Source organism: Manis pentadactyla, chromosome 7, assembly GCF_030020395.1.
Source record: "Manis pentadactyla isolate mManPen7 chromosome 7, mManPen7.hap1, whole genome shotgun sequence".
NCBI classification, from domain to species: Eukaryota; Metazoa; Chordata; class Mammalia; order Pholidota; family Manidae; genus Manis; species Manis pentadactyla.
Window position 1 is genome coordinate 126,797,847 of NC_080025.1, and position 27,379 is coordinate 126,825,225.

The 27,379-nt window shown below is 35.5% G+C and overlaps 1 protein-coding gene across 3 annotated transcripts in view; it reads right to left on the minus strand.

Annotated features, from left to right (window-relative positions):
- TNPO3 (transportin 3) overlaps nt 1-27,379 on the minus strand; it is a 73,906-nt gene that overhangs the window by 43,346 nt on the left and 3,181 nt on the right. For 2 of the 3 annotated variants that reach the window (XR_005029580.2, XM_036909064.2), the window contains exons 2-4: nt 9,256-9,456; nt 8,229-8,302; nt 7,095-7,251 (exon numbers count right to left, since the gene is read on the minus strand). Coding sequence is in view for 2 of the 3 variants with exons in the window: in XM_036909064.2 (XP_036764959.1) it covers nt 7,095-7,251; nt 8,229-8,302; nt 9,256-9,456 (432 nt within the window). In the remaining variant the exon portion in view is untranslated. Of the gene's footprint in view, nt 1-7,094; nt 7,252-8,228; nt 8,303-9,255; nt 9,457-19,704; nt 19,866-27,379 lie in introns of all 3 variants that reach the window. The other variant, XM_036909065.2, reaches the window with a different exon arrangement.

Below are 27,379 nucleotides of genomic sequence, written 5' to 3' on the forward strand. Positions count from 1 at the left end.
ATATGATGGATATTGTCTAACTGAATTTGAATATTTTGAGAAAAATCAGACAAATTAAAACAACACATCCCTGGGAGCTGTTCACATCCCATATGTTCTTTTAACAGTAGATAGTCTATAGTCTCAAGATTTTGGAGCACTGCAACTTGCACTTCTCCTAATTCTTGGTTGAGTTCCGACAGTATAGATCCAGTCAAATTTGTTTTACTGTATGCACAGGCCAGCTTAGATATCTCCTTCTTCATTCCAATGGCAAGTCCAGGAACCGGTGGGATGAATGCAGCTACAACTGCAACAGCACCAGGATCTGTGTTGAAGTTTTTTGATGATCATCTTCTGGAATGACTCTTCCAGAGAATGTTGATGTTGGAAGTTCTTCTTCATATCGTATCTTAATTCGTTTTCTGGGTAGCCAAATTAGGCTTTGATCCTCTGTATAAACACAAACAAACCCTTTGCCCACACTTTGATATGCCCTTTATACCACTGTGAAGAACTTATTGGAGATCACCACACAGGAACTGCTTTTTTTTTTTTTTTAAGAGAAAGGAATATTATCAGAAAAATGTACTTCCATAGCTGATCATCTGACACCCTTTAAATGATCAAAATTAAGGATATTTAAAGCATGCATTAATCGGTGATTTGCAGTTAGTTTTATCCTATCAGGGAGTAATCCCCCTTTTCTTTCTCTCTTTTTTTTTGTTACCATTAATCTACAATTACATGAAGAACGTTATGTTTACTAGGCTCTCCCCTATACTAGGTCCCCCCCACAAACCCCCTTACAGTCACTGTCCATCAGCATAGCAAAATGTTGTATAATCACTACTTGTCTTCTCTGTGTTGTACAGCCCTCCCCTTTCTCCCACCCCCCCATTATGCATGCTAATCATAATACCCCTTTTCTTCTCCCCCCCTTATCCCTCCCTACCCACCCATCCTCCCTAGTCTCTTTCCCTTTGGTACCTGTTAGTCCATTCTTGGGTTCTGTGATTCTGCTGCTGTTTTGTTCCTTCAGTTTTTCCTTTGTTCTTATACTCCACAGATGAGTGAAATCATTTGGTATTTCTCTTTCTCCGCTTGGCTTATTTCACTGAGCATAATACCCTCTAGCTCCATCCATGTTGTTGCAAATGGTAGGATTTGTTTTCTTCTTATGGCTGAATAATATTCCACTGTGTATATGTATCACATCTTCTTTATCCATTCATCTACTGATAGACACTTAGGTTGCTTCCAATTCTTGGCTATTGTAAATAGTGCTGCGATAAACATAGGGGTGCATCTGTCTTTTCAAACTTGAGTGTTGCATTCATAGGGTAAATTCCTAGGAGTGGAATTCCTGGGTCAAATGGTAAGTCTATTTTGAGCATTTTGAGGAACCTCCATACTGCTTTCCACAATGGTTGAACTAATTTACATTCCCACCAGCAGTGTAGGAGAGTTCCCCTTTCTCCACAACCTCGCCAACATTTGTTGTTGTTTGTCTTTTGGATGGCAGCCATCCTTACTGGTGTGAGGTGATACCTCATGGTGGTTTTAATTTGCATTTCTCTGATAATTAGCGATGTGGAGCATCTTTTCATTTGTCGGTTGGCCATCTGTATTTCTTTTTGGAGAACTGTCTGTTCAGTTCCTCTGTCCATTTTTTAATTGGATTATTTGTTTTTTGTTTGTTGAGGTGGGTGAGCTCTTTATATATTTTGGATGTCAAGCCTTTATCGGATCTGTCATTTACAAATATATTTTCCCATACTGTAGGGTACCTTTTTGTTCTATTGATGGTGTCTTTTGCTGTACAGAAACTTTTCAGCTTAATATAGTCCCACTTGTTCATTTTTGCTGTTGTTTTCCTTGCCTGGGGAGATATGTTCAAGAAGCGGTCACTCATGTTTATGTCTAAGAGGTTTTTGCCTATGTTTTTTTCTAAGAGTTTTATGGTTTCATGACTTACATTCAGGTCTTTGATCCATTTTGAATTTACTTTTGTGTATGGGGTTAGACAATGGTCCAGTTTCATTCTCCTACATGTAGCTGTCCAGTTTTGCCAGCACCATCTGTTGAAGAGACTGTCGTTTCGCCATTGTATGTCCATAGCTCCTTTATCAAATATTAATTGACCATATATGTTTGGGTTAATGTCTGGAGTCTCTAATCTGTTCCACTGGTCTGTGGCTCTGTTCTTGTGCCAGTACCAAATTGTCTTGATTACTATGGCTTTGTAGTAGAGCTTGAAGTTGGGGAGTGAGATCCCCCTTACTTTATTCTTCTTTCTCAGGATTGCTTTGGCTATTTGGGGTCTTTGGTGTTTCCATATGAATTTTTGAACTATTTGTTCCAGTTCGTTGAAGAATGTTGCTGGTAATTTGATAGGGATTGCATCAAATCTGTGTGTTACTTTGGGCAGGATGGCCATTTTGATGATACTAATTCTTTCTAGCCACAAGCATGGGATGAGTTTCCATTTGTTAAGAGTCTCCTTTAATTTCTCTTAAGAGTGACTTGTAGTTTTCAGGGTATAGGTCTTTCACTTCTTTGGTTAGGTTTATTCCTAGGTATTTTATTCTTTTTGATGCAATTGTGAATGGAGTTGTTTTCCTGATTTCTCTTTCTATTGGTTCATTGCTAGTGTATAGGAAAGCCACAGATTTCTGTGTGTTGATTTTGTATCCTGCAACTTTGCTGTATTCCGATATCAGTTCTAGTAGTTTTGGAGTGGAGTCTTTAGGGTTTTTTATGTACAATATCATGTCATCTGCAAATAGTGACAGTTTAACTTCTTCTTTACCAATCTGGATTCCTTGTATTTCTTTGTTTTGTCTGATTGCCGTGGCTAGGACCTCCAGTACTATGTTAAATAACAGTGGGGAGAGTGTGCATCCCTGTCTTGTTCCCAATCTCAGAGGAAAAGCTTTCAGCTTCTTGCTGTTCAGTATAATGTTGGCTGTGGGTTTATCATATATGGCCTTTATTATGTTGAGGTACTTGCCCTCTATATACTCTTTTTGAGAAGCAACTGATAACCATAGGACATCAGGTGATCATGTAATGTGGCCTGAGCTTCCCATCATGAACTGAGAATTGTCTCAATTATCTGAACATAAGACTGCGTATGCATAACAGCAACCTGTCATCAAATGGAAATGGAATAAAAGAGACTAAGCCAAGAAAGGTCTGGATGGCACAAGAAAGTTGCATGAGAAGGTGGATCAGATTTCTTCGACATCAACTTTTATTGCATTGATTCATCTCCCTCAACCTATGCCTATGGACTTCTGGGATGTTGTTCCTTATGACCAGATTCCTGAAGAAAATGCAAGCCTGGATAACAGATGGATATGCACAATATGCTGATACCACCTGAAGGTGGACAGCTGTAGCATATTACAGGCCCACTCCCATATTACAGGTTGAAGGAAAATCCTCCTAGTGGGCAGAACTTCAAGCAGCATATTTGGTTGTCCACCATGTCCAGAGAGTGAGAGATGACCAGAAATATGGATCTATACTTATTCATGGAAAAGTGCTAATGGTTTGAGTGGGTGATCTGGGATCTGGAAGAAATTGGATTGAAAGATTGGTGACAAGGAAGTCTGAGGCAGAAGTATGTGAATGGTATTATGAATAGGCACAGACTATGTAGATACTTCTACCCTATATGAATACCCACCAGAGGACATCCACTACAGAGGGATCTCTCAATGACAGATGGACAAAACGACAAACTCTTATGATGTCAGCCTTTCTCCCCAGCCATGCAGTACTTGCTCAACGGGCTCATAAACAAAATGTCAATAGTAGCAGGGATGGAGGCTACCCAAAGAATTAGCATGAATTTCCACTTATCAAAGTTTAACACTACCAAGTTAACCCTACTGATGAGTGTCAATTCAGAGACAAACACTGAATCCCTAAAACAGCACCATTCCCCATGGGGACCAGCTTGACTGATTACACTGGACTTCTATTGTGACAGAAGCAGAGATCTGCCTTCACAAGAAGAGATTTACATTCCCTGCTTGCAATACTGTCATTCACAAAATGCCATATCCAACCATCATGGAATCACAACTAATCAAGGAACTCCTATCAGAGTAAAGGAAGTATAGTCAAAGGCAACTCTGAGATCTGTTGGTTTGGAGATCTTGGTCCCCAAAGAAGGAATGCTTCCAACAGGTAACGCAAATTAATTCCAATGAATTGGAAGATAAGACTACCACCTCGGCAATTTGGACCTTCTTAGGTCACTAAACCAATGGGGAAAAAAGTGAGGTCATCTATAGGCTGGAGTGACTGATCCCAATTACCGAGGAAAAATTGGGTTACTCCTATGCAATGGAATCAAGAAGTTTCTCGGTTTGGAACCCAGAGGATTCTCCACAATAAAAGATAATAGAAAACTACATAAGCAACCACCAAAAGAAGCAGGATGACTAATGGCTCAGAGTCTCTGGGAATGAAGGTTTGGGTCACTTAACAGAATGAAGAACCCCTCCGAGCCTTAGGGTTAATGACTGCTCCTTGTACCCGTTTTATTTCTATACTCTCTCTATAGAGCTCTCTTTACTTCTTACTAGATCATCACTCATTACTGCAACCTCCTGTTAGAGTTAATCCTTCTTTAAATTAAATGTTTCCACATATTACTATGTAGTTTCTCTCCTGAGTGGACCTACACTGGTACTAAAAGGAACCAAGGACTCTAGATTTGGAGAAAGTGAGTAATAAGATGGGTATAAATTATGCAATTTGTGTTAGAATACAAAAAAGTACTCTAGTAGCCCAAGTTATGTATGGCATTTTCAGCATCAAAAGAATAATTTTAATAGAGACCCTGAGTGACTGAAAATCCATGGATCCATAATACTCCATAAAGAAAAAGCCAACCCCCCCCCACAAAAAACAGTAACATTTGAGGCAGCTTTAAAAAAAATTCTTGTTTGAAAACAGGAAACTTAAAAATTAACTATTTATCCTGACTTTCTAGTATAAGAAGAATGCCAATAATATGCAGAAGGAATGACACAATTATTAAAATAATTTTGCAAGTCACAATGAAATTACTAAGGTAATGATTAATGACTAGAATTAAAAAACATTAGGCAAAAGGTTGATGTAGAATTGGATATTCGTAAAATAGCAAACTACTATACAAACTGCATATTAGAAGGGAGGAAAACGAACTTTATAAATGGAAGAATCAGACTGTAACAATCCTAATTCAGTCAATCCTACCATCACTAATGGAAGGTCACCAAAAAGTATTTATCTTCTGATATGATAGAAAAGGAAGTACTTAGAATGTATTCTAGTCAAAAATGTTTAACCTTTTAAAATTAATTCATCAAGCCTTTCAGCCTTTCTCAACTAGGGTTCTGGGAAAAGAATTAAGTCCTACAGAAAATGATCTGAGTAACTACATTCACCATTATCCTAAGGATGGTATACCAGCACCATAATTAATGCACAGGGAAGAGTTCATTACATACAATGGATGCTTTAGGGCATTAAGCTTAATTATCTTGGGACTCTCTACTGAGAAAGGCTGCTTTAGAAGTAATTTCCAATCACAGAAATTATAGAGAACAGATAAACAAGCTAAATGAAACAAGAGAGGGCAACAAGAAAATCCAGAATGTAAAATATTCTGTAAGACAACTGATCCAATCTCTTCAACAAATCAGGGTCATTTTGAAAAAGGGGAATAGGAAGACTGTGATTAAGAGTTATAATAACCTGATACAAGGCACAGTTCTAGACTTAATATTGATTTAGAAAATTGCTGTAAAGGATATTTTAGGACCAACTCAGAAAATGTGAATACCCAGTTGGGTTTTTTTTAGATGATATAAAAATTTACATAAATGGAAGATGAAACTGGATGACTGAAAAAAGCAGACTGCAGAAGGGTACAGTTTAATCTCATTCAGATTTTTAAAATCTGTACATAAGTTCATAAAGGATATGTACTAAAGGGTTAACAGTATAATCTCCAGATGGTTTGAATATAATTTGCTTGTCTATATTTCTTAATTTTCTATACTATTTCTTTAAAATAAAGTTAGTTGAAAAATATATTTAAGTTAAAAGAATACTTTTCCAGTAAATTTATCACACCAAACTGAACACAATTTTAAAACAAAATTTTGTTTTTCAAATAAGAAGTTCTATGGTATTGCAGAAGTACTGAAACAAATCCCTGAAAAATAATCTACTATGTTATTGAGAAAATTGAGTTGAACTATATAAAGACCTAAAAAATGAGATGTGGGCTAGATTAGCAATTTAATACCATCTAGTTCAAGAACCAATAAATATTTTCTATAAAGGGTCAGACAGTAAATATTTTAGGACTTGCAGACCACATAAGGTTTCTGTGAAAACTACTCAATTCTTTCATTTTAGCCTGAAATGACGGACTTAAACTGAAAGTACCCGAATGCACATGACTATGGTACAATAAAACTCTCCTTACAAAAATAGGTGACCAGCCCATAGGCCATAAATTCACCTACGCTTTGTCTACAGCATTAAAGCTTCCACCTAATTTTAAAGGAGAAAGGACATAATCATGTTTAACTCTTTTTAAAAAGATGTTGTGGAATTAGCTAATCTATAATTGTGATATTGTTCAAAGGTCAAGTACAGTCCTGTACCACCTCCCTATCAAAATCTCAATTCATACTTAAGAAAGGGTCCTTTACATAGTAAAGTACATTTATACACACTTCCCTTAGCATGGTCTTTCATAAGAGCCAACAGCTTGTATCATAAAGTAGTAGAAAAAGCAAGGGATATGTAATGAGAAGGCCTGAGTTCAAATTCTGAATTAGCAGTTGTGTAATCCTAAAGTAAAGCCTGTCTCTCATTCACAAAATGGAGATAATACCACCCTCACAGCATTACTTAGAAAGTTGAAAAGTATAATTTCTGAAAGTATTTTTAATTATAAAGCATCATATAAATGCCACAGTATTATCAGTGCCAAATTATGCAAAGAAAGATATTTCACAATAACACAACTGAATTACAAAATAACCACCATGGCTCTTTGTCCCTAGGTAGAAACTTAGTATTTCAGAGCTACTCACCAACAGAGATACCACGGTACTAGAGTAGAAGGCCAAATCTTCTATTATTTCTGTACGCCGGTTAGCTCCAATACGTAAGGAACGGCTATGTACTTCTTCAGGTAACACTGTAAGGATCTCCAGCAGAAAAGGCAGAGAAGTTACATCGTTGCTGTATCTGAGAAAGAAAGGGAAGATATTTAGAATTAGAGTCAGAAAATACTTAATCACATAAGAGAAGAAAATAGATAAAAGATTATAGACAGTTGTACACTGGAACATACATAGCCATTATAATGAATGAGATATTTATGTCAGAGCATGAAAGTATGTCCACAGTATGTTAAGTGCAAAAAGTGTATGAGACATACACATGTGTGAATAAACACACCAGTATGTGTTTAATTAAAATATATACACACTTATTTTAAAATGCTTAAAAGGAAGTCTAGAGGGCTATATAGCCAATCATTAATAGTGGTTCCTTAAGAAACAGACGAATAGGGAGAGAATATTCACTTTCTACATTGAAAGCTTCCACAGTCAAGTTTTTTTCAAGAAACGTGTTAAATTTTTTTAACAGAGTAAATTATCCACACGAAGCCTTTAATGACACACTAGTTGGGAGGCAAAAAGGACATCCACTTTATTTTAAAATAATTTCCTAACCAAATGCCAAAATGCAAGCAAATACCAAGATTATCTTGCCAAGACCATGAGGAAATGCTTTATTCAAAGTAGCTGGCTCCAAGGATCTAAAAATAATACTGTCCCTTTGACAGACATGAAAAAAAACACATTTAGTAAGAATGTACACTCATAATGACTTTCAATTTAATACAATCTTAAACATTCTGACAGTATTTTTACCCAACTGCTGACATGTCAAGTTAATGGGAATAATCCACATGGCAATGAAAGACTTTGCTGCAGTTATTTCAAGAAATGAAGTGTGTACATAAATAATGAAAGTCTTTTATGTCCCACATGACTTATTTCTGTAGTATTTGAATTATGAATCATTTAAAAGGTGAATTATAAACAATTCTATGTTAAGAGTTTGGGGAAATAGTCCAAATGTCTACCTATTCCTAACAAATTTCTCTGTGTAGGTTAATTCCAAATGCTAGCATACAGTCAATACAAGTAACTTACTTTTCCACCAATGTTTGCACACAACCCTTCCAGGAAGGCATCTGTAGGGCAAGGTCTGCTATTGCTAAAGCCAGCTGAGTAAGAGAGATTAAACAAATGAATAGAACAGATGAACGGAAATAGGGTTACCATTAATATTAATTGGAAATTAACTGGAAAGCAAAGAAACTAAATTTCTTCCAAAGAATACAACAACAAAAAACTGAGAGGCCCGCTCTACCCCTTGCTCCCACAACTATATATACCATGTAAACTCTTTGAGCTAGCTACAAATTGCTGGGACTTAAAAGTTAACCTTTAAAAGTGAAAAACAAAACAAAATAAAAAATTAACAACAAGTCAGAAAGAACATACTACAGATTTTCCTCAGAATATGTCAATACTTACTTTTATTTGGCAATACCATAGAACTTCATGGACAGATAAATTATATCGTGCCAAAAGGCCAAAGCTACTGACAAAGTCAGCCCTTTGACTCACTCCTCAAGTAATGGATTGCCATTTCCCTTCTCTCTCCATTTCTCATCTTGAAGCCTTATGCAAAAAGCCTCCTTCCTCTTCAAGGGCATTTCTATGCCAGGCAGAGAACACATGTGAGTATGTATTCACTGAAGCTTCCAGTTTTCCTTTCTAATGTATTTCCTTGTCTAAGGGGGAAAGGCCAGATGCTGTAGTTCACCATTTCATTCATAAGCCTTTTACTAGCCAATCAGTCCAGAAAGGATTTTTTTAATGGCATCTATCTAGACCTCTGACCCAAAACAGAACAGTATTTTTATCATCTACAATTCCAACAGTCAGAAAGGCACATGCCTGCTTGTGAAAACCTATACTCATCTCCCCTACTTCTGTTATCTAAATTAGTTTGAAATCAAATTTCACTCTAAGATTAAATTTTTCACTTTCTATCCACTCACAGTATTAAAGTTCTTAACATCACTTCACATGACCCAACAATGTCAATCAAAATTAACTTGATAAATCCACATGGCATTACAAATTTCCAATTGAGAAGCACAGGATTTACCTGCGTTACAATGACAGGCGACAAGTCTTTCAAGTTCTGGATATGGGTTAGTAATGAGTCCCGTAAAGAGGCATGAGAGTCTGTGGGGAGCTCATAAAATGAGGTCTGAATCTTCATTTTCATGGTCTGTGCAGCAAAATAGCATGATTCCACATCCTGTCGAATCTGTAACAATTGGTCTGAAATCTCCCATGCATGAACCTGAAAGCAGATCAGACAAAAATGTCTTAAATACTACTTTTCTATGTAATTTTAATGCCATACAACTTCAATACATATATAAAAATATTTAGACCAGGTATAATGAAAAAGAAAAACTGAAAATTACCCACTATTTTAGCCAATACTTCAAACTATGTATTTGTTAAGTCTCTTCGACAAAATCCTCAACTCATTCTAGGAAGATGTGAGAGTTATTAATTAAATTAAAAGATCAAATTCTAATTTGAATCATTAATTGTGTAGGGGAGAGACTATGAAAAAATGTCCCCAAAACGCCTACTAAAACTAAAATGCCACTGCATAACTTTCAACTGTCATCTACAGGTTGGATATTTCTTCTCTTTTCCACTTAAAGTAAAAAACACTTTTGTTCCCTCTGAAAACAGTCTGTAAGCTATTTTAATATATCTTTAAATAGGAAGATATGTATTTCATATTTGTCTCAACAGTCTACATTTCAATCTTTAGTTCCTGAATAAAACAGGAAAACTGTCTTAATCCAAGTGACTCTTTCACATAGTTCACTCATTTTCTGAGATATTAAATTCTGCAAAGTGCTATACATGCTACTGAAATCATTTTCCCAGGAGGAAAAAAAAGTGTCTATGGAAATGAGAAATAGAACAAAAGCATGGAATTTGGTCTCTAACAGCTAGTCAGTTATAAAAGGGTATTTTGAAAGGTAACTTTGGAACAGAATTGTTAAAACTCAGTTTCTATTCACACCAAACTGCCTCTTCATGGGAGAAGGCTAAAATGGCCTGGCAATAATGGGACTGAAAAAAATGTTCGATCTTAATTCAGGAATACTGCCGTCTATAAAGAGTGATCACAAAGAGTTACCAGTTTCTTAAGAAGATAGAGCATTTTACAAGTAATACATAATGATTCTTTAAGATCATTACAAAGAGAAACAGGAAGTCAAGAAAGAGAAACAGTAAACAAATGGCCTGTAAAAGTTCCCAAAGTAAACTGAAGAGACCATGAAATTCATGATAGGTTGATTGACATAAAACTCAGTTTTCAATGAAATAAGTTAATGGGAAATAAGCATAAAACATTAACTTCCTTCTAGATAAAATGTATTTTATTAATATTTTTTTACTTTTTACCCCTAACACAATGTCACAAAAAAATCTTCCCAGCTACACAGTTTTTAGCCATTCATTATCTAATCAGTAACAGAAACACATCTATAATTTAATATGCCATCAAAATATATTTTGCTCAAACTGGTATTTTTAGAAATAATAATAAAAAGATCCTATGAAGCATTGGAATCTTCACAAATGCCCTCATAAAAATAGATTAAATAGCAAAACCAAAGCATTGTGGACATTTACAACAAAGCCAGCTGTAATCTAGTTATCTCCAAGAATCCCAAAATATAAGTTGGTTGGGGACAGACCAGTGATGTCTATGAGACCTGTGTAGTTTCAACTTCAGTAAAAGCAGAAACAGAGGGAAACAGGGGACCTAATGGATCTTAGAGCAGAGGAATACCAAAAGAATCAGCAGGTATTCATCGGAAAGCACAAGGGAGCCAACTTGAGGACTGTAGTTGAAAACGGATGAGGTTTTGCCCAATCCAAAAGCAGGTGAGTAGAAGGGGTAAAGTAGGAAGAGGCCTCCATAACGGTTAAGGAAATGGAACAAACTAGCCTCTATAAACTCTTGAAACTGAAAAGCAAGGACAAAGGTTCCAAACTGAGAAGAAAGTGCTATAAACAGAAACAAAATTATAAAAGAGACAACTTAAGAGACAAGGGAAGAAAGGAGCTAAGAATCTTAGAAATCAAACCACCTCATTTTTAAATACTATCTGAAGACAACATAAAAGGAAACTCTCTGAAGTTGGAAATACTTAACCATGCCTCCCCAAAGTTCTGAAAAATTAATTTCACAAAAACCAAGCAGTTGAGGTCAAATGCCATATAAGCTCTAAAGGGGAAAAAGAGAATAATGAATGGAATAACTTCCTACAAGGAAAGTAGGCCAGAAAAATGTTTTAAAAATTAACTTAAAAGTTAAAAGGACATAGGAAAAAAAACTGAAAGAGTTCCTCCCAGTGGACAAAGCCAAAAAACCTGGAGTAACAAAATAATTATTGTAGTATTGGATATAATTAAAAAATAAAACAAATACCCAGGCTTCAAACTGATGTGAATTAATGACTGGGTAACTAGAGTGAAGTTATCTGTAGGATGTAAGACATCTTTTTTATAGAATAATGCTAACTAACAAATGTAGAAATTCAAAGAGAAATAGAAAAATTACCATTAGATCACCAGAGCAGTAATAGCTACAGGCAAGATTTGCAAGGATAAACGATAAAATTAGCAGGTGAAACTTTAAAGAGATATCAAGGTATCTCCCCAAAATATCTATTAGTTACTGTGGTGGTTTTAATATATGTCCACAAATTCTTTAACACTTACATAAGAACTCAAGACTATGCTAGAGAGGCTATGTAGTGACTGCCAGAGAGAGTCTGTAAAGAGACCTAAGACAACATGGAAAGCAAGAAGAGCCCAGATAAGAATCCAGCCTTCCCGCCATTCCTACCAGTGTGTCAGGCATGTAAATGAAGCCAGTTTAAGAACCTCCAGACCAGCCCATAGACCAAATGGATGCCTCATAGAGAATTATCACCCACAGAGGCCTGCTCAAACTGGTAACCTACAATGTTATAAGATACAATGGGCTGGTTTTTGCTTTAAGTCACTAAATTTTGGAATAATTTGTTTCACAGATCATGAGAACAGACAATCATATATTATGTGCATACTGATTAAAGATCAGGATGCCATAATGACAAGAGAATCAAATCTGTGTGTCCCATCAAGCCTCTTGCTCCAGTTGGCAATTTGCAGGAAATACAGAGGAGAGTAGAACTGCACCATTAGCTATGCCATTAGCAAAATCCAGACTGTAGGAAAACTGAACAGGTGAAATGGCCCAAATTCCTCAACAGATAAATAAGAAAGAGTGAAAACCTGTACATTAAAAGACACTCAAAAGACATATTTTCAAAAAGAACAGCAAGACTGAAGTAGAATGTGTAAGAATGCCCACAAGATTGTAAAAAAACACAGACAAGGATTAGTGTGAAAGGACAGCAGTTACTTTTAGGGAGAGAGAAACACTTACGTCAAACAAGACACAAGAATTCTGAAGTGGCCAGTAAAGTAACCATTTCTTGAGCTGGGTGATAGCTACAAGGACACTACATGCAGTAATTCACCAAGTATTACATTTGTTTTGTGTGTTTTTTTTGTATTTGTTTTTAAAAATAAAATAGAACAAAAAAAAAACAAAAAATCCAAAATTATCTATTAAATTGAACTAGTAAGTGTTCCTCCCAAATTAAATGTCAACCCACTAGGTTTAAATTACTCTGAAGAAGTTAATTGACTGTGCAGTGCCATGTGGTGCTTTCATCTTAATGGCAGAAACTAGCAAAAAATATCAAACTGTATAGTTTTGGGTTAACTTCTGACTTAAACATTTCAACCTCCTTAAACATAGAGATCCCAAAAATGAAGAGTAGAACCAAAAGTCAAAACAAAACAAAGAAATTTCCTTCTGGAGAACTTGGAATTAGGGATACAAATATTTATTTTTCAAGTACCTTTAATGACACTTAAATATTTTATTAACATGTCCTTTAATTACTTTTAAAAATAAAGATGGATTTGTATTACTAATATGGAAAGCTCTCCAAGATATACAACCAAAACTCAAGATGCATCTCTTATAAAATCCTTTTAGTAAAAAATTACATTATATTTTTTTAAACAAAGCATAGTGAAGGTTTTTAACACACAGGAGTTAATTTTATATCCTATATGCTCCCTAAACAATCTGAGGCTATCATGCTCATAGCATTTATCAGGTGTTCCAACTTTGGTTATAACATACTAGCTAGCATTATATACACCAATTTTCCAGCCAAAGACAAGTATACAAAAGATGAATTAAATACCAAAAATAACTAGTTTGAAGACACCAAAACTACCAAGACAACTAGAACATGAGGCCAGAGATTCCAATGACAGAGAACAGAAAAGCAGAGAGTTCAGCCCAATATTTGGCTCTGCTTTTCCTCTCAAGGCATTTATTTGCCTATCTGAAAGAGGCAGACTACAGGCTAAGAAACTAAAGAGCTTTGGTCAATCATATAAGACTGGGGAGAGGAAAATGAACTCAGAGCCCACCAAGGAAGAGAATCACCAGTAAATACTGGAAACTTTCAGCTAGGACCCAGAGAAGGAAAACAGAGACGTTACTCAAATACAACTGAAACTTCTCCAGGACAGAGCTAATAATGTTAGGTCACAGAACAATTCTTAATTTAAGACTAAAATCACAGAAAATATCTTTTCAATCACAATGAAGTGAAACTAGAATTAATAGTAGGAAAACTATAATACACAATATGTGAAAATTAAATAATATAATCTTAACAAATAAGTTGAAGAAGGGAAATTAGAAATATCTTAAGACAAATGAAAAAGGAAATACAACATAACAAAACTTTTAAGATGCAACAAAAGCAGTGCTAAGGAAGAAATTTATAGCTATCTACACTTACATTAAGAAGGAAGAAAAAATCTCAAATTAAAAACCTAATTTTACACTTTAAGGAATTAGAAGAACAAAGACAAACTAAACCCAAAGCTAGCATAAGGAAGGAAACAATATAGATTACAGCAAAGATAAATAGAGAATAGAAAAACCAAGATTTGATTTGCAGAAAGATCAACAAAATTGACAAACCTTTAACTAGATTAACTAGGAAAAGAGGGAAATGAAATAAAATGAAAGTGGAGACATTACCAGTAATTTTACAGAAGTAAAACCTCCCAACAAAGAAAATTCCAGGACCAGATGTCTTTACTGCAAACATTTCAAGTAGACTTAACATCAATTCTTCTCAAACTCTTCCAAAAAACTGAAAAGGAGGAGGGAATATTTCCTAATTCATTCTATGAGGCCAGCATTAGCCTGATACCAAAGCCAAAGATATAAGAAAACTATAGATCCCTTATAAATACTGATGCAAAAATACAAAAAAATCCTAGCAAACTGAACTCAACAGTATATTAATGGATTATAAGCCATGACCAAGTGGAATTTATTCATGTAATGTAAAGATGGTTCAACAGACAAAAATAAAAAACATTACATCAAATCAACAGAATGAAGAAAATACCACATAAATATTTCAATTGATTCAGAAGAAGCACTTGACAAAATTTAACACCCTTTCATGATAAAGACACTCAACTAGGTAAAGGAAACTATCTCTACATAACAAAGACGATATATGAAAAGCGTACAAGAAACAGCAAATGGTCAAAGACAAAGATGACCACTTCTACCACTTCTATTCAACACAGTATTAGAAATTCTAGCCAGTAATTAGGCAAGAAAAGGGAATAAAAGATATCCAAATTGGACAGAAAGAGGTAAAATGATGTCTGCTCACATATGACATGATCTTATATGTAGAAAAACCCTCAAGATCCAAAAAACCTGCTAAAACTAATAGATGAATTCAGCAGAGTTGCAAAATGCAAAGCCAACAGCTCAAAATCAGTTTTTTTATACAGTAACAATGAACAATCTGGAGAGGAAATTAAGAAAAAAACTGCACTTTTAACAACATCAAAAAGAACAAAATGGTCAGGAATAAAGCAAGGACGAAAAAAAAAAAAAAAGGCTTGTATACTGAGAACTACAAAATTTTCCTGAAAGAAATTTAAAAAGACATCAGTAATGGAAAGACATCCTGTGTTCAAGGATTGGAGACTTAATATTGTTGTCAATACTAACCAAAACCTTGAGGACAGTATGCTAAGTAAAATAAATGAGCCATAAAGGACAAATATTGTATGAGTCTCTTTATATGAGGTACCTATAGTAGTTAAATTCAGGGACAAAGTTACAATTTGGATGCCAGGGGTTGAGGGAAGAGAAGAATACCTAGAGTTACTGTTTTATGGGTACAGAGTTTCAACTGGAGAAAATGAAAATGTTCTGGACATGAACTGTGATGGTGGTGTTAAAGCAATGTGAATGCACTTAATACCACTGAACTGTACACTTTAAAATACACTTTTAACTGTACAGTTAAAATGATAAATTTTATGTTACTTACATTTCACCATACATATACACACAAAAAGAAAGAACTCAGTTTAGAATCTGCTTGATCCTTTCTTAAGAGATATCTGATTTTACTGTAAAGACCTGCCAGAAGCAAAATAAATCATCTCAGGAGGAAAACATAATTTATTATCTATTCAACTTTTCATAAATCATATATCCAATATCAAACAAAAGACTAAACAAAAGGGAAAAAAAAAGAAGATAACAAATAACCCATCTAGATAATGTAATTATCAGATGCAGACTAAAATAACTCTGATGTCTTAGTCAAAGTGATAAAGTTTAATATCACCAATAATGGGACAAACAGACTTCATGTGACTCCTGATATGATTCATTTTTGAAAATGACAATCATCATCCATGTAGCATTCTTCCAAGAAAAAATGTTTAAACTGAATACAATCTTGAGAAAACAATCAGACAAATACAAATAGTGGGACATGCTAAAAACAAAGACAAAAAAGGGGAATGATTTTGTTTTTTAATGTCACTATCATAAAAGGAAAAATATATCCCAGGGAACAAAAGAGACAGAACAACAAACAATATATTATCCTTGACTAGATCCTGGATTATAGAAAATAACATTTTTTAAAAGGCTAAAAATCTATAACTGAAACAGCAGGGAAATCTGAATATGATTGTGTATTTGATAATGCCATAAGATCTTACAAGTGACAATGATTTTAGTTTATTTTAGAAAAATGTCCCTACTGTTAGAAGATATATGTCAAATGTTTAGGAGTACAGCATTATAAAGTCTGCGATTTATTTTCAAAAGGTTGAAAAATACACATTGAGAGAATATAGAGAGGGACAGAAAGAAAATGGATCACTGTCAAGTTGAGAAGGGTCTATCAATGTTCACTACGAAATTCTTTCAAACAATTAATTTTTCAAAATAAACAGATGGGAAAAAATTAAATTGCTGATTAATATATTAAGACAAATTGGAGAATTTCCATTAAGAAATGGAATCTATAAAAAAGAATCAAATGGAAATTCTACAACTGAAAAGTACAGCAATTCAAACTCAGAACCAGTGGAAGGGTTAAATACCAGTTCAGGCAACTGAAGAAAAGATTATTACACTAGAAAATAGGTCAACAGTCAATAACAAGATCAAAGTACGAAGTCAAAAAAGGATAGAAGGTAAAGAATGGGAAAAATCCAAGTGACATGTGGGCCATAGTGAAAAGGCCTAAACACATATAACTGAAGTCCTGAATGGAGAAGAAAAAAGTGGGGCAGATGCACTAAAGATAATGGCTAAGAAATTTCAAATCTGATAAAAAACACAAATTTAAGAAGCTCTATAAACCTGAAGGACAGAAAAAAAATCAGATCTTAGCACATCATAGGAACACTGCTAAAAAATCAAAGACCAAAAGCAAAATCTTAAAGGCTAGAGAAAAAAAGGAACAGCAGTTAGACTGACAGCTGACTTGTCAACAAAAACAATGGGAGCCCTTATCTTTAATGTACTGAAAGAAAATAACTGCCAATTGTTTATTTTATACCCAGCAAAAAATCCTTCCAAAAAAGCAACAAAATTAAGGCATTTTAAGACACCCCTCCCCCGCAAAAAAATTAAAGAAGGGAGCATACATTATCAAAAGACCCACAAAGAAGAAAATACTGAAGAGTGTTCTTCATTAAAAATGAAAATAATTGTGGACGGAAACATGAAAATTAGAAAGGAATGAAGAGTAATGGAAAGGCTACGTATGTGAGTAAATCTCTATGAACACTGACCATATAAAGCAATATCTTGTGGAGTTTAAAATATATGGACAATATGAGAGGAATTCCATGTCCACCTAATATGCAAAAAGTTGAAAAAGAACACTGCTTTAAAGTTAACAGTAAACAAAAGCAAATAAACTATAAAATAACTTTTCTTAAATGCATCAGAAAGCTGAGGTCCCAAAGCAACCAAGCAGACTGAAATTTAAAGACTGACCTCTCCAAGGAAACAAGAGGCAAGCGCTAAGCTCATCAGTGGGAGAACAAAGTAAGAAAAATGCAGGGCACTAGATAACCAGGTAGCAAAAACTGAGCTAAGATTATTAACAAACTAATAAAGGCTGGCTGTGAGATAGCACAAGCACATAAAATCCCTGGGAGACTCAGAGACACAAGGGGAGTTCACAACTAGCTACAGGCTCTTGTCCACAGACCTCCACAAAATACTCAGGAGAAATTTGGGGGTAGGGCAGGAGACCAAAGAAAATCTCCTTTGGTGGTACAGTCCTGGAGGAGAGGGGCAGCCTCAACTTCAGAAAAGCACAGAAAGCTCTGACAGGATCCCTCCCCGCTACTGAACAAAAGCCTTCAACTGTGTGGGAGGGTAGCAAATCATTTCACCTTCAAGGCACAGGTTAAGACCCCCTGCTGTTGCAGTAAAAGAAAAATGTTCCTCCTCTAGAGGATAGGACATAAGAGAGTTCTGAGCCCATGACACTATACCAATACCACCAGAAGTCTCCTACCACAGAGGGAAGGGCAGAAAAATTTGTTCTGCACAAGACCTGTGAGATGCAAGGCAGAGCATGAATGCCACAGGGGGGAACAGGATCAGTGAGAAAGCCCCACCAATGAGAATAGTAGACACTGGAACTGCTAAAGACTAGGTGGCCCAGAGCAACAGAGAGCAGTCCTGACCCACACAAACAAATACTAAACACATGGTACCCAAACTCCAAAACCCAGAGATAAGGAGAAAATAATGGAGGAATCCTTTTACCTTATTACCAAGGCACCCTTGACTCTGTAACAGCTCAACCGTAAAACTCTGTGTTATAATTACTTGGGCCTTTGTTCATCTATTCTTACAGATTGTAAGCTCTTCAAAAGTAAAGAAAAAGCTTAATTATCTTCACATCTCTCAAAATCCTTTGGCCATAAGAGGCACTTAAATAAAGTATGTATTAAATTATTAAATACGAAACAAAATGACAGGACACCATCATCTCCTAAGTCTATAGCACCCCTCTGTTTTCCCAAACATACAGTCCGTCCTTTTACTAGGCAGCTGAAATACTGGATTAGAAGTGAACTCTAAGAACAGAACCCAAAATATTCAGAGAGGATGGTCAACAGAGACCAAATAAATCAGTTCTTTATGCATAAAGAAAACAAAGACCATGAAAGGATTTGACATTTCATTCAGAGTCCTCATTTATAGAACTTCATTTGCCTTGCCTAGGTTGAGCCTTGGATTTATGTTAAATATGCATTTTTGTTTGTTTTAGCAACAAAAAGCAGCTCAATATTTTTCTAGCTAAAATCTGAAAATTTAAAAACTTCAGAGAAATATCAGTGAAGGGAACCTTAAAATCTCCCCAAAATGGGAGTCTTCTGTGGAATGAGTTTACTATAAAATACTACAAATATTTCTGAGAGAGGAAAAAAGTGAACAGCACCTAGCCCCAGGCAAATAAATGAAATATAAAATTTGTGTCTTCTCATGCTCATTATGTTATTATCTAGTTTCTTATTTTTTAACTAAGCTAAAATATAGATGGCAGCTATGTGAACTGCCTAGGACAATTCTATGAGGATCCCAAGTTGCTCCTTGTGCAAATATATCAAGTAGAACCAAAGTGAAAGAACTGTCTTCTCATTTCAAGCATCCTTTTCTGTCTTGATGCTGCCCCCCCACTGGTCAAATGTGCCTCCTGTCAAATATTTGTCTTTTGGATAAGAACAAAAATACAAGAGTGACCTCTACGGAAACATGGCAAACTGGAATATCACAAAGCTACTAAGTAAACTGTCAGTGAAAAACTACCTGGCAAGATACCGCCAATACTATATATTAAGGGGTCATAGTCTATCACTTTAGTTTGAAACCCAGGGCTGTTTTTTAAGAATTATTGGCACCCAACAAAACAAGTAATCTTGTTTTGGTCACTGACTCACAAAGAAAATGCAACCAATACCCTAGACACTATAGTACATTGCTCACTGTTCTTCCCCTCTGCTAAACTATAGAAAGAAGGAAGGAAGGAAAAAGGGATTCTTTATAAGGAGAGAATAAAGCACTTACACTTCATAGGACTTTCTAGCCACAGATGCCAGGTGCTACCCACTGAAATCCAGGCTTGGACTAAGCTCCACATTTCTGAAAGGACCATCTCAACCGAAGCCTGGGGCTCAGAGTCAGCAGGAGGAAGCTGCAGCTCCCACTAGCAGCACATTTCAAAGAGGCTGCAACAAGAGAACATTTTCCATTTAAGCATCTAATTCCAATCTTCCATTTCACAAAGCAGTAGCAGAACAGGCCTTTATATTAGGCTTTTCAAAAGATATTTCCATGACTATGTGATGAATATGAAGCAGGCTATGGCCCAGCAATCCTTTCACTAACATGCTTTAAGTCTTTCATTATACTGCACAGCAGATTCTAAAAGTACTTGCCCCTTTTTTTCTTTAGTGGTGCAAGACTCACTTCTACACCAACAGTTCTAAAACTGCCGGATCAACCAAAATAACTGAGCAGGCCCTCAACAATGCAAGCACATACCCGGATAGGAGCCTAAGGACTCATTAGCTGCCAAGAATTAGAAGCGGATTAGGGCTGCTAGTTAATCCTATACAAAAACTCCTCAAATTAAGCAGAATTACTTCACTGAAGAGAGAGGAACTCTGGCAAAAAGAAGAGGTTCTGGAAATAGAAATATTTCACTAAGATTTGAAAAGTAGAAGTGCCAGGTTACTGTACTTTTTAAAGCATTTCAATTAGTGAATAATATATTAAATAAATGTTTCATTATATTTTCAAAGATTTATAGTTACATTTAACTTAAATAATAAAATAACTTTAATAAAATATATTTATTAGAAGAAGAAGAGACTACTTCAGAGCACAGAATGAAAACAACTCCTTAAAAAAAAACCTACCAAACAGTGCAAAGTTTTAGACACATGCCCTCTAACAATGTGGTATAGAGCTAAAAAATCATTTTTCCAAATTAGGAACAGTCATTTTCATGAGATAGGTAAAGAAAGAACAAGGCCAACTTACCTGAAATAGAAAGTAATTTTTAAAATCAGTAAACTATCTTAAGTTTTTGTATATAATCCTTTATGAGAATTTTCAAGACAAACTGCTAGATCTGGTGGTTTTTGTAGCAGGGAAAGAAAATGGTTTGAGGAAGACTAAGAAAAACTATAAGCTATGGGACTGAAGAGATAACCGTCACTACCTAAAATGGTATTTTTTAAAATAACATTTTGCAAGGTGGCCTGAAATACAGAAACCATGAAGAAATGAAACAGTAGGTATTAACCTTCACCAGCGGTAAGGAGTGAACAACTCCCACTTCCAAAAGCACTGTAAACAAAAAATAATCATCAAGTCCCATGTAATCTCTCAGAATACCCTTGTATAATTTTTCTCGAAGCAAAAAAGCTCATTTATAGAGACAAGTATAGCCAACTTAACATTTTCACAACCATCTCCATAATAACTAAATGGCTAATTAAAAGGTTGATATTTTTCTTACTGGAGGGAAGATTCTTGGCTAAAAACAATTCTTTAAAACATCATAAACTACTGGAATCCAGGAGAAATACTTCAACACTCTTTAAGTCAACTGTGGAAGACTGCAGTGCCCATATACATTGTTCTAGCATGATCTCAGTGAGGAATCAGGAAAGACCAAACGACAGCACTGTACACGGCGGTCTCCTCAATTTCTGATGACACCCCAGTGTTTCTGGGACAAGCATTTTCAAACAATCGGATGCCATAAGATTTCTGTCAAAGGAATTTTGGCTCAAATCTGTAGTTATCAGTCACCCATAATATGGTAATGAGAAATCTTGCCAAAATTTTTCATTACAAGTGTAAAGAATCCCTATCCAAATTAATAACCCTCAGTCACCTTTGCACATGAATATTAACCTCAAGAGTGGCCCCGAGAAAAGATAAATAAACTTGGATCCATAAAATCAACTTGGGCTTGCAGTCAGTAAAGTAGGCATTTGTTGGTAATCACTTCACTGTAGTCCTCACAATTATACTAGGCCACTCTGTTTTCTAAGTAGAAAATGCCAAGCTTGAAACCTTTTCATTTGAAGCAAATGGCAGCCAATGTGAAGGATTCCTGAAAGCCAAAAATAAAGGAAATTTATTTCCTTTAATCACTGCTCTCTATTCCTGTCTATCTGAGCAAGTTTTGTAACAATTCATATAAACCAAAGGAATGAGAATATTATCAGACAATTAAGCTTACGTTAACTCCATGTTGAAGGTTCAAGTTTTTCAACTTTATTAGAAATGTGAGATGTCTAGCTTAAGTATTGTAAAAAAAAAAAAAAAAAGCACTGAAGTGTCAGGGAACTCTGAATGCTGATGTAAAAACATGTATTTTCAAGGCTAGTTCCAAGTATATTGTTCTGCTTTGGGGCTATCTGTTCACATGATACCACACTATGGCTGAGACAGAAAATATAAGCAAACAATTACTACAGAGAAAAACTGAAAAGAACTGTGCTACTGGCTTGAGAAAAAAATAAGTAAAAACCATAATGCAAACTATTAACAGAAAATTTCTTACCAAGAGAAAAAAGAAAGAGTTTCATAATATTTTCATTTTGGGAACTCTACCAAAAAGATGAAGATTAAGTCAGCACTTTTAAGGGATTCTGCATGCCAAGTACTACAAAATTACCTCCTTTATCAATACTGTGAACTTCAGTAAAGAGAAATAAAGCTGCTCTCTGGGTCTTCACCAGTACAGCAGTAAAACACTCTCTGGTAATATTTCAGTACCAGGGTACCAGCTAGGAAAATACAGGAGAGATAATCTGTGCCATCTCAACTTCCTATGAATTAAATTTGTTTTTCAGTTCAACAGAGCTTAAAATTCTATAAAATTTGGAAAACAGTACGGCAGTTCCTCAAAACAGAATTACCATATGATCCAGCAATTCCCCTTCTGGATATATACTTGTAAGAACTGAAAGCAGGGTAACATTACTCACAGCAGCCAAGAGGTGGAAGCAACCCAAGTGTTCACTGACAGATGAATGGATAAACAAAATGTGCTACACACATTATTATTCAGCCTTAAAAAGGGATGAAATTCTGACACGTGATACACCATGGATAAGCCCTGAGGACATCATGCTAAATGAATAAGCCAGTCACAAAAGGACAATTACTGTATGATGCCACTTACATGAGATACCTGAGTAATCAAATTCAAAATTTGAGACCAAAAGTAGAATGGTGGTTGCTAGGGGCTGCAGAGAGGTATTAATGGGGAATTAACTGTGTTTAATGGGTACAGAGTTTCAGTTTTACAAGATGAAAAAAGTTCTGGGGATGGATAGTGGTGATGGGTTGTACAACAATGTGAAGTACTTAAAGCCAATGAACTGTACACTTAAAAATGGTTAAAAGGGTAAAATTTATATATATTTTACAGCAATTTAAAAAAATGAAATTCTGACACATGGTACAACATGGATGAACCCTGAAGACATTTTACCAAGTGAAATAAGCCAGACCCAAAAGGGACAACTATTGTGTGATTCTATTTATATAAGGTACCTGGAGTCAAATTCATTGAAACAAAAAGTAGAATAGTGGTTGCCTGGAGCTGGAGTGAGGAGGGAATGGAGGGTTATTGTTTAACAGGTACAGAGTTTTAGTTTGGGAAGATTAAAAGGTTCTAGAGATGGAGGGTGGTGATGGTTGCACAACATTTGAATGTACTTAATGCAACTCAACTGTACACCTAAAAATGTTTAAATAGTAAATTCTGTATTATGAATATTTTACCACAATAAAAAGTCTATAAAACCTGTTTTCTATTTTCCTCATAAACATCAGTGCAATTAACATGAAAGACTTAAAAATACTTGAAAAGCTTTGGAAGAAAACTGTATTGTAATTAGAAAATGCAGCAGTGTCCTGCTTATTTTATACCCTGAACCAAAACCATCAATTCTAGTCCAACACTTAGGAAGACAAGAAATAAACTAATCTAAACATGATGGATGCCACCAGTTAACAGACCACCATCCCAACAGAAATACCATCACAAATTCTCATTTTCAGGCTCCAATACACCAACGACATAAAATATCAGTATCTGCACTGTCCAAGACTTGGAATGTGGCAGTGTAAATAAATAAATGATTTTAACTTTTATTTTAATTAATTTTAATGTAAATAGTTACAACAGCCACCTGGTTAATGGCTAACATTAGATGACACAGCCAGACTGGCAAACTCTGGGAAAAAGGTCTTTGGTTTTTATCATTTGCTTATACATTCCCAGTTTCCAGCAACACAAGGCATCCAGTATTCCTATATTCACTGAACTAACTGATACACAGAAGTTGTATTGGAACATTTTCTATTTTCTATAAAGCTTTCCTTTCAAAAGGATGTTATGCTCTAAGGATCTCTTGACTGGGAGATGAGAGCATACGCATATAAAAATGCCTAGATTTTTGGATAAATAAAAACAATGACTGCAACTGTTAGAGAAAAATCAAAGGACTCTAGGTTTTAGACCTAGGCTAATGAGTCAAAAAATTCCAAAGAGGAAAATGGTTAGGAAAGAAGTTTGAAGCTAGTATTTCATGGCCCATGACCTTCCTTATATGATATTTACAAGAAAATTCCCAAGAATATGTGACAAACCAAGTATAATAATGCCAACTTAGTCCATCAAAGCATGATTTGATTTCATCTGATTTATGCTTTTCTTTTCAGTTTCCAGATTGAACCATAAAACTTTTGAGGTAACCTCTAACCCACAGACTATCTCTGTAAAAGCAGTCTCCTCTTTATAAACTAAACTACAAACTTAAAACAAGTAAGTAGGATAATTCATTAGCCCTGCAAAGAGATGGTCTTTCCTTCCATTGCTTTCTATGCTGTCTACTAATTTTGATTACTGGAGGTGGAGAAATGAAATACTAAGTGTTCAGAATAGCCCATTGTTAGGCTTCCCTTAAGATCTGTCTCCTGTCTCAAAGTAATTTCCTTTTAAAGTACTTTGAAGATTCAGTGATACCTGCCTATCACATAAAACAAAACCGTGACTTCAGGTTGTTTCCAAGAATTTTGGTGGAAAAAAAGTTTAGAGTAACCTATATAGATTCTTCAGGAAATAGCTGTTTTGTACAAATATTAAACAAAGAAAAAAGGATGCTAACTTGTAGCATGGGCTAAGCCATATCCAAATTGTATATTTATACCAAATGTATTGTCACCAGGTCATTAGAACTATACTAAGTGACTCTAAGATTAGTAAAGTGTGGAGTGAAGGGAATTAAGGATAACAATTTTTCAAAATGGCTTTTTTTTTAACATACCAGGCAAATTCTGCTCCTTGTCAATTGAAAATTGAAAATTAAAACATTATGTTTGTTACTGCATAGAACAGTTTAGTGACTTACTTAGTCTACTTCAAGAAAGCCTTATTGAGTCAAAGTTCCTCCCCCTTTCTGTACCCAGGTCTTTATAGGTATAAAATGAAGGCAATATAAACTTATCTCAGAAAGGTCATTTTTTTAAGAAAGGATGAAAAGACTGAAAACAGAGCAACATAGGAGGTTGAACAATATTGTTTACTTTCAATTACCCATGGATACGGCGGAGGGAAGCAGCAAAAACAAGTGAAATTCATACAGAAAGATCTTAGTTATCCAATTGTCCCTCTGGAAGTGCCTACAAACAGTTCTATTGACTCAACAAACTTTTAAGAGCCTGAGTGTCAGGCATCTGGACTGTTTTTCTTAATAACCATGGTTTATACCTTCAACTGTATATATCAGATTATAAAACAAATAAAGGGATCCTATAGTCTAGTGGGAGAGACAAGAAACATCTTCAAAAAGTTTTTTTAATTGTTAAGTGCAATTAATTAAAGGGCTCTACACGTTCAGTGGGGGCAAATGGCTTTCGGTTGAAGAGAATCAGGTAAGACTTGAAGAAAGTATAGTTAGTTTAGGTTAATTAATAGTTAATTTAAGTTAGTGAAAAGATGGGTTAGTTTCTTCATTTGAAGACAGGATTGGGAAGAGTAATAGTAAAAGCACAGAGGTAAGTAAGAATCAAATCACAAAAACGGACAAAGGTAGCATTCCCTTCCCCCCAAAACAATTTGCTCACTATGGGAGATACTCCAGCTGTTTGAATGCTGGTGGGAAGAACCCAATAAAGAGGGAATCTGAAGATGCAAGTGAGACACAAGGTAACCAGAAGATGAAGGTTCCTGAGAAGTCAGAAAATGAGACACAAAGCACCTAGATTTGACAGGAAAATCAGCTGGATACATCAATGCCAAACTTTTACCAAAGAGTTGATGGTATATTTAAGAGAGTGACTAGAATGATGGACTTTCAAATCCAAACTGGATAGAGAGATAAAAATGAGACTTAATATAGAAAAAGTAGGGGTTAGTCAACTGGAATAAGGTTTTGAAGAAATTCAAGAACTAATGCAGGGACTTCTGCTCAACCTAAACTGACTGAACACATGCGTTTGCCCTCAGGTCCCTCCCCAAAATCCACTAAAATAAGAGTAAAGACATTTTTTTTAAAACGGGAATTGGGGGGAAGGACCCACAAGAATAAGGAGGATGAAAACATTCTTTAACAAAACTCTATGGAAACTAGAAAGCTAATGGATGAGTGTTAATTGTCTTAGGGGGTTAGAGAAAGCTGAAATTTACCTAGGGGTAGGGAGGGAGGTCGGGATGAAAATGGGGAGGCCAAGGGAGCAAACTGATTCACGCTGCAAAATCCCAGTTAGGCTCAGGAATTAGAAGTGCCAGGTATACCTGAAGGTAGATGCACAGGTGGAACAGAAACAAAGGAGTGGGTTCAAAATCTGTATAAGCAGTTAGACTCCTAGACTTGTTTCCCTGACTGAGCAGGCAGGCTACTATCTTCCCACCATCACAGAAGACTCAAGGTTTATTTTGGAAAGAGTGAAGTAAATAAAGGGGCTCTGGACTCTTGGACAACAGACTCACCTAAGAACAAGAAAATCATAGTGAAAATAGGAGATGAAATCAACACCTACTTACTTAGCGGTGAGATCTATCCCCTGGGCTTTCTTCTATCTGACACCAGCAGCATATTATAACCCCCAGGCAAAAGATCAGAGGACTACCAGGGTAAAAGTGGTCGAAGAAAAAAGACAGACAGAAAGATAATGAGAGAGAAGATGAAGGTTCCCTTCTCTAATATGCATCACATGAGGGAGTAATCCAAGAAAAGATCATGGGATCCAGGATTCAGCACATCCAACACAAGAAAAAGGTGAAGGAAATTCCCTAGGATAGTGTTAAATAAGAGACCCCAGAGCAATAATTATGCAACAGATCTGGAGAACAACCAGGCCAAATTGGGGCAGGGGAACAGAGGGCTCTCCGGAGAGGTTTCCGTCCACGAAAAAGGGAAACAGATTACCAGTTTGAACGTACCACGAGGATATTTACACTTACAGAGTTTGGGATGAATTAATGTATATGTAGAAGATGAAGCAAAAATGAAAAAAAAAAAAAAAGGGTAAAGATTACCACCAGAAGAAGTTGCACAAAAAAGTTAAGTATTACCACTGAATTTATATGCTACATGATTCACCATGTGTACTGATTTAACCAAAACGGTGATATAACTATGTTAGACAGGATGAAAGGAAGTGGAAGGAGCCTAAATCCTCATCTTCCCTAGAAGGACGCCTATACATA